General features: G+C 36.1%; 1 protein-coding gene across 4 annotated transcripts in view; it reads right to left on the reverse strand.

Annotated features, from left to right (window-relative positions):
- Positions 1–8,670, reverse strand: part of POT1 (protection of telomeres 1) — a 119,866-nt gene that overhangs the window by 84,521 nt on the left and 26,675 nt on the right. For all 4 annotated transcript variants that reach the window (XR_001885953.1, XR_001885951.1, XR_001885952.1 and 1 more), the window contains exons 4-5: positions 4,013–4,126; positions 2,889–2,936 (exon numbers count right to left, since the gene is read on the reverse strand). Coding sequence is in view for 1 of the 4 variants with exons in the window: in XM_017873817.1 (XP_017729306.1) it covers positions 2,889–2,897 (9 nt within the window). In the remaining 3 variants the exon portion in view is untranslated. The remainder of the gene's footprint in view (positions 1–2,888; positions 2,937–4,012; positions 4,127–8,670) is intronic.

Here is an 8,670-nt window from a genome sequence, read left to right on the forward strand (position 1 = left end):
AGCTAGCTCATCAATGATTAAAAAAAGAACGACAGAATAATGGAATGGAAAGAGAAATAATGAAAGAGAAGCATACTGAATAGTAGGGAGAAAACGTGTGCTTAGTGTACACTCAATACTCTATCTTAATATCTCATGGAGAGATGAATGGGAAAGGCCAGCAAAACTCAATGACACTAACCATTATAATCAACCAAGTAACTGGCATTTGTTTATTCATTACCAATAAACAACTTCTTGTTTGGCTTTCCATGTAAATCAGCAAGTATTTATGTGTACAACAGCTAAGATATAATCCTCATTATAAATTCATAAATTGATATTTTTGCTTCTTAATCATTCTCTAATGAGTTAGGTTAATATTCTTACAAGTTTGGTTAATGTACCCTTGAGTAAGCTCACACTTGAACAAGGTAATTAAATTTAAATGATTCCCAAAAAGCCCTATCTTAGTAGTGAATTGGTCTCCCTTGCTGACACAATAAATTATTGTATTCCATAAAAAAGGACTGTAGAGGGACATCCAAATCAGTTTGAACAAATGTGTTAGCTAGAGAAATAGTGGAGTTAGCCAGAATGGTAAGCAAAGGCTTTCTGAAGGTGGCAACAAAATCTAAATTTTGAAGGACAAGTAACAAGGAGAAGTGATAGCACATACTAGCATCATGTAATCAGGGGTCTGAAAATAGTTTCACACTGCTGGTGCAAAAGGCACAGGGCTAATATCTAAAGCAACAGGCATATAATATTTATGGCATCCTAACAACTCCTAGGTTAATAAAACTATTTAGTACTTACAAAAATACTTGTTGAGGTTTTTTATTGCTCACTAAATAATCTAGAACAGCACTATCCAAGAGAATCTTCTGTGATAATGAAAATAGTCTATATCAATATTGTGGCTATTCAGGAATTTAAATGACTAGTGCAAATCATGAACTGAATTTTTAATAGCCACACACAGCTAGTTGCTCAGTATTGCACAGCACAGGCACATGTCCATGAGAAAACCATCGGCTCATGATATACTAAAGATAACTTGATGGCACTATCATTAAGTACATCACTTGATCCACATTTCACATAGACATGAACAATTTTTTTTTTTTTGATAGCTTAAGTGGCAGCCCATTATAGAATCAATCAGTCAAGAAAATGTGAGCACTGGGTTAAATGAGATGCAATTCACAGCATAGGCAGAAAGTTAATCAGTTGACAAAAATCAAGCACGGCAGACAATAAAAGCCTACAGAGAGAAAGACACCTAGCAGCGTAATTCAACTCATTCATTCCTTTATATTCTGTCCTTCCTTCCTTCATTCATTGATGGGCCATGTATTATACAGGGCGATAAAAATAAGTGTGAACGAAACACAAATAGCCCCTGCACCAATGGAAGAACAAACCATAAAAGCGGAGAGATGTCTTAGAGTTGTCTTAGAAGGTCTCTTTGAAAAGATATTTAAAGAAAGAACTAATTAAATGAAGTACAGAAGTTGGGAATGAGATAAGCAACAGTGTTCCAAGCAGAGAAAACACATTCAGTATGTTTGAAAATCCAAGAGGTCTGGATGGCTGGAGTGTACTGGTCAAAGGTAATGACAAGACTAGGTTGAATAAAAATATAGGGGATAGTTTATGTTGGGCCTTCAGATTCCACATAAGTGGGCTAGTAAAGCTTTTAAATCCTGAAGACAGTACAAGATCAAATGATCACCCTGAGTCACTTGAAAAGCAAACTTTCTACCACTGAAAAATAAAATACTCTATTTTCTAAATTCTAAAAACACCCTGGCCCTCACAGACTACATATTTAATACTATATCCTCGAAAAAATATACTTTTCAGGAAAACAAGAAACTCAAAAACAGTAACTGTCAGTTTTCTTGATATCAACTGCAAGATCCATGCTCAGTTGAAAAATGTGGAAATGTACCAAATGAGCATCTTTTGATGAGTCAGGAAAATAAAGTCAAATAGAGCTATGCCTGATTTAACTTATTGTTCAGAGGCTTTTACTATTCCTGCCTTATTTACAGGTTCACAAATATATCAAATATTTTAAATTAAACAATCTATAACAATTTTGGGAACTATACCAGAGCTAATTAACATTTTTTAAAAAGTACATCAGTTCTTTTACTGGTAACAGTCCCCCCGCAAAAATATTAATTATACTAATACTTAGAATTTAGTATCTGTATCCTATAGTCATTGTCAACTAGAAACAGTTCCTGAATTCTGTCCATTTGAAACTAAAGGTTCAAAAACATAAGTAGAACATAAACATTATATTAAACTAGACCAATAAATTATTAATATCTTCTTTCCAGTTTCACTCAGCTTACAAGTAGACTATCTATAAAAATGGGAATGAGAATTTTCCTATTGCTATGAGGAAGCTCTAGCTATACCTACGCTTTAAAATAATGGGAAAAATGGTTAAAAAAAAGAGAAATGTATCATAAGAAAATTACTTAAAATTATATAATTTGTTCAATTATATAATTCAGCACAAAATTGTCTGGTTAAATACAAGCTAATGTAAAAAGAAATGAATTTGCCTATGGTTTAAAACAAAATTTAAGGATCTTCATATGGTAAAACTTACTTTATTTTTCTTGTGTATGTATAGCTTAAACAAAATATCAGCAGATATTATTCCAGACAACAGAATATTCAGATATTGATTACTAGGTAAAATATATCACTCCGATAAAACATTATCAGCTATAAAAAAGTAAAGATGATGTTTTTCCAGTGTACTGATACTATATCAAAATCAGACTACAAAGTGGACTGAATATACATATACATGTATCTATGTATATGTGTGGTATATACGGGTATAGGTGTAATATTCTAAATTAAACTGAATATCATCTTACCAAAGACATTGATTCTGTAGAAAAAGCTCTTACAGATTTGACATAAACCTGAAGGAAAAAAAGAAAGAACTTATTTGTATACAGATAACCTCCAATGTGATTACAGGCTTTTAGCTGTAGTAAAAGTACATACTTGTAAAATATTTGAATTCACTAGGATGACATAAAGTTATGGCTTACAAATTAAGAGTGAAATGTGCAAAGTTGTCTAAGCTACAGAAACTTTAAAAAAAGGCAAAGATGTAAGGTCAAATGAAAATGTACTTTATTAAAACATTAGTGTTCTTACAGATTAAATTTGAAGCATAGCAATATTCAGTTCTCAGGATAGAATGTAAAAGAATGCAAACTTCTATCAGTCCAATAGAAGTGGAAAATCAGAGCTGATATTCAAAATTTTTCCTACATAGAACCCTAGACGTTTTCAGAAAGAAAACAAAAAAAATAAGGAAGTGCTTCAGTGATCACTCTAACTGCAAATTTTACCCATCTCCAGCCTAATTTATTAATTTTAATATCAAGCAGAGCCACTGCCAGCACTTATAGTACCTTTGTGCATACTAGAAAAAAAGAGGCAGATGTTGGCCTGCAGGCACTTGGCTTAGCCCAATTCTACCTAGTAGCCTTGACCAAAAAGGCAGTTTTCAAGTGTGTGTGTGTAAAGTAGAGTGTTAAAAGAGGAAAGGAGAGGAAGGCCATCTTCACAATGAATAAAATAGAAGGAAAAAATCAGTTTTACCTAAAGAGGGGTAGGTGATTAATTTAAAGGGAAATCAGGTAGAGCAAAGTGCCTGATAGTATAATTACAAAGAATAATATCCAGTCTAGAATGTCTGTGCAGTTTTGTAAGTTTCATTATTAAGTATTTATTATTTCACTAAGTATTAATTAATAAGTATTAATAAGTAATTATGGAAGTATTATAAAGGAATTCCCTTTTCTATCTAGTCATTCTAAACATAAAACCAAGAAAAAACTTCTATTTTTTAAATTTAAAATATTCAATTAAAATAATTTAGTCAGACCAAGTAGTTTATCTGCAGATTAACAGAAATACTTTCAATCCCATCACTGTAGCTCATTAAATCTGCAATATAATTAGAGAATAAAAACTACATACTTACATAAACAGTTGCTTTGAGGTCTTCAAATGCTTTCAAAAATATGCAAGATTTACCATCTCTGCCTATAGATGAAGAAGCTAAAAAAACAATAAATCTAGCCACTGCAATGGTGTCCTACACAGGGAAAAGAAAAGTTTTTGAGTCAATCACCAAAATATCTATAATTTGGAATGTCATATAAATCCTTATTTATATTATTATCTTTAGAACACAAATTACTTCTATAAAGCAGAAAACTGGTTAACCCAAACTTGTGTAACACTTACTGAAAATAAAATAAAATAAAATGAACACATTTCTGGAATAAAATAACAAATGAGTTACTTTTTTTCAGTTTTACAAACTGAAAAATACACTCTACTTTCAAGTGACCTCAAACCAATACATTCTGATTAAATGAAAACTTAAGATTTTAGTCAAAGATTTAAAGTTGTTTATCAAACTAGCACAGAAGATAAATAGAAGTAGGGAAGCCAACAGTTTATCAGTTCTAAATTATCCAAGCAGGAAAAAAAACTACCTCTTTTTATTCTGTGTTCCACTTAAAAATGTTTTCAAAAGTAAATATTATACACCAAATGCAAATGTTGGAGTACAGATGACCATTTTCTTTCTATTTTCCTGCAGAATCTAAACTTTTAAAAGACTGAGTATGTATTTCTTTTATCATGAAGAAAATTTTGAAAAGAATAAATGACTAAAAGCTGGACATCAGCATTCATAAGAAAAATGTTTCTGAAGTTAACAGTAGCTACACACAATTCAGTAAAAAGTTACAACCCTTCCTCTGGCATATATTCAACAGCATAGAAATAACAATCACAGCTTTTTTAAAAAAATTAAAATGTGTTTATTATATTCGTAAATGTGGATTTATATTTGAATATACATATAAAAACTGCACTGAAGGCCCTCAGTGATCTCATTCCAACCAACTCTGCCTGTTTTATTTCTACACACTTCCCATTCAATATTAGACAAATTGGATCTTCTTAAAAGTATAGTGCTTTTCCACATATATTCTTCATTTACTTTGAGCCACTGCTACAAATAAAAAACATGTTTCCTATTTGTACATGTCTAACCTTATCCATATTTCAAAGTTTAGCCTTCTTCCTGGTAGAATCTATGACTGATTCTCTCTCAAAAACAAGTAATTCTACCTTCCTCTAAACTCTCCTACATAGCATTTTAGCATTTTTCTCTTTGTGTATTATTTACAAACGTTTCTTAACACCTTTAAAGCCCGTAAAGTCCTGTAAGTTCCTTGGACTAAAAATAATGGAGATCACTCCAAGATGATCGAATAGGAACAGCTCTAGTCTACAGCTCCCAGTGTGAGTCATGCAGAAGACAGGTGATTTCCGCATTTCCAACTGAGGTACTGGGTTCATCTCACTAAGACTTGTTGGACAGTGGTTGCGGCCCACAGAGTGTGAGGCGAGGCAGGCATCGCCTCACTGGGGAAGCACAGGGGTGGGGGAATTCCCTTTCCTGGCCAAGGGAAGCCATGACACTTGGTACCTGGAAAATCAGGACACTCCTGCCATAATACTGTGCCTCTCCAACGGTCTAAGCAAACGGTACACCAGGGGATTATATCCCATGCCTGGCTCATCAGGTCCCACGCCCACATAGTCTTGCTCACTGCTAGCACAGCAGATCAAACTGCGAGGCTGCAGTGAGGCTCCGAGAGGGGCGTCCACCATTGCTGAGGCTTGACTAAGTAAACAAAGCGGCTGGGAAGGTTGAACTGGGTGGAGCCCACTGCAGTTCAACCAGGCCTGCCTGCTTCTGTAGATTCCACCTCTGGTGGCAGGGCACAGCTGAATAAAAGGCAGCAGGAACTTCTGCAGGCTTAAACGTCCTTGTCTGACAGCTTTGAAGAGAGAGCAGTGGTTCTCCCAGTATAGAGTTTGAGATCTGAGAATGAACAGACTGCCTCCTCAGATGGGTCCCTGACTCCCGAGTAGCCTAACTGGGAGACACCTCGCAGTAGGGGCTGACTGACACCTTATACAGCCGGGTGCCCCTCTGAGATGAAGCTTCCAGAGGAAGGCTCAGGCGGCAACATTTGCTCTTCTGCAATATTTGCTGTTCTCCTGCCTCTGCTGGTGATACCCAGGCAAACAGAGTCTGGAGTGGATCTCCAGCAAACTCCAACAGACCTGCAGCTGAAGGTCCTGACTGTAAGAAGGAAAACTAACAAACGGAAAGGAATAGCATCAACATCAACAAAAAGGACCTTCACACCAAAACCCCATCTGTAGGTCGCCATTATCAAAGACCAAAGGTAGATAAAACCTCAAAGATGGGGAGAAACCAGAGCTGAAAAGCTGAAAATTCTAAAAATCAGAGCATCTCTTCTCCTCCAAAGGATCACAACTTCTCGCCAGTGATGGAACAAAGTTGGAATAGAGAATGACTTTGACAAGTTGGCAGAAGTAGGCTTCAGAAAATCAGTAATAAAAAACTTCTCCAAGTTAAAGGCGAATGTTTGAATCCATCGCAAATAAGCTAAAAACCTTGAAAAAAGATTAGACAAATGGCTAACTAGAACCAACAGTGTAGAGAAGAACTTAAATGACCTGATGGAGTTGAAAACAATGGCACAAGAACTACGTGATGCATGCACAAGCTTCACTAGTCGATTGGATCAAGTGGAAAAAAGGGTATCAGTGACTGAAGATCAAATGAATGAAATGAAGTGAGAAGAGAAGTGTAGAGAAAAAAAGAGTTAAAAAAAAAAAAAATGAACAAAGCCTCCAAGAAATATGGGACTATGGACTATGTGAAAAGACCAAATCTGCATTTGATTGGTGTACCTAAAAGTGATGGGGACAATAGAACCAAACGGGAAAACACTGTCCAGGATATTATCCAGGAGAACTTCCCCAATGTAGCAAGGCAGGCCAACATTCAAATTCAGGAAATACAAAGAATGCCACAAAGATACTCTTTAAGAAGAGCAACCTCAAGACACATAATTGTCAGATTCACCAATGTTGAAATGAGGAAAAAATGTTAATGGCAGTCAGAAAAAAAGGTCGGGTTGCCCACAAAGGGAATCCAATCAGACTAATAGCGGATTTCTCCGCAGAAACTCTACAAGCAGAAGAGAGTGGGGTTCAATATTCAACATTCTTAAAGAAAAGCGTTTTCAACCCAGAATTTCATATCCAGCCAAACTAAGCTTCTTAAGTGAAGAAGAAATAAAAACGTTTACAGACAAGCAAATGCTGAAAGATTTCGATACCAACAGGCCTGCCTTACAAGAGGTCCTGAAGGAAACACTAAACATGGAAAGGAACAATCGGTACCAGCCACAGCAAAAACATGCCAAATTATAAAGTCCATTGATGCTAGGAAGAAATGCATCAATTAACGAGCAAAATAACCAGCTAACATCATAATGGCAGGATCAAATTCACACATAACAATATTAACCTTAAATGTAAATAGGATAAATGCCTCAATTAAAAGACACAGACTGGCAAATTGGATAAACAGTCAAGATCCCTCAGTGTGCTGTGTTCAGGAGACCCATCTCACGTGCAGAGACACACACAGGCTCAAAATAAAGGGATTGAGGAAGATCTACCAAGCAAATAGAAAATAAAAAAAAAAAGCAGGGGTTGCAATCCTAGTCTCTGACAAAACAGGCTTTAAACCAATAAAGGTCAAGAGAGACAAAGAAGGTCATTACATAATGGTAAAGGGATCAATTCAACAAGAAGAGCTAACTGTCCTAAATATATATGCACCCAATACAGGAGCACCCAGATTCATAAAGCAAGTCCTTAGAGACCTACAAAGGGACTTAAGACTCCCACACAATAATAATGGGAGACTTTAACACCCCACTGTCAACATTAGACAGTTCAATGAGACAGAAAGTTAACAAGGATATCCAGGACTTGAACTCAGCTCTGCACCAAGTGGACTTAATAGACATCTACGGAACTCTCCAACCCAAATCAACAGAATATACATGCAATATCCCGGATGAACATCAAGGCGAAAATCCTCAATAAAATACTGGCAAACCAAACCCAGCAGCACATCAAAAAGCTTATCCAACACAATCAAGTTGGCTTCATCCCTAGGATGCAAGGCTGGTTCAACATACACAAATCAATAAACGTAATCCATCATATAAACAGAACCAAAGACAACAATCCCATGAGTATCTCAATAAATGCAGAAAAGGCCTTCGACAAAATTCAACACCCCTTCAAGCTAAAAACTCTCGATAAACTAGGTAGGTATTGATGGGGCGTATCTCAAAATAATAAGAGCTATTTATGACAAACCCACAGGCAATATCATACTGAACGGGCAAAAACTGGAAGCATTCCCTTTGAAAACTGGCACAAGACCGGGATGCCCTCTCTCACCACTCCTATTCAATAACTGGAAGTTCTGGCCAGGGCAATCAGACAAGAGAAAGAAATAAAGGGTATTAAATTAGGAAAAGAAGAAGTCAAATTGTCCCTGTTTGCAGATGACGTGATTGTATGTTTAGAAAACTCCATTGTCTCGGCCGGGCGTGGTGGCTCAAACCTGTAATCCCAGCACTTTGGGAGGCCGAGGCAGGCGGATCACGAGGTCAGGAGATCGAGACTATCCTGGCTAACACGGTGAAACCCCGTCTCTAC

This window comes from Rhinopithecus bieti, unplaced genomic scaffold (assembly GCF_001698545.2).
Source record: "Rhinopithecus bieti isolate Rb0 unplaced genomic scaffold, ASM169854v2 scaffold_7683, whole genome shotgun sequence".
Lineage (NCBI taxonomy): Eukaryota > Metazoa > Chordata > Mammalia > Primates > Cercopithecidae > Rhinopithecus > Rhinopithecus bieti.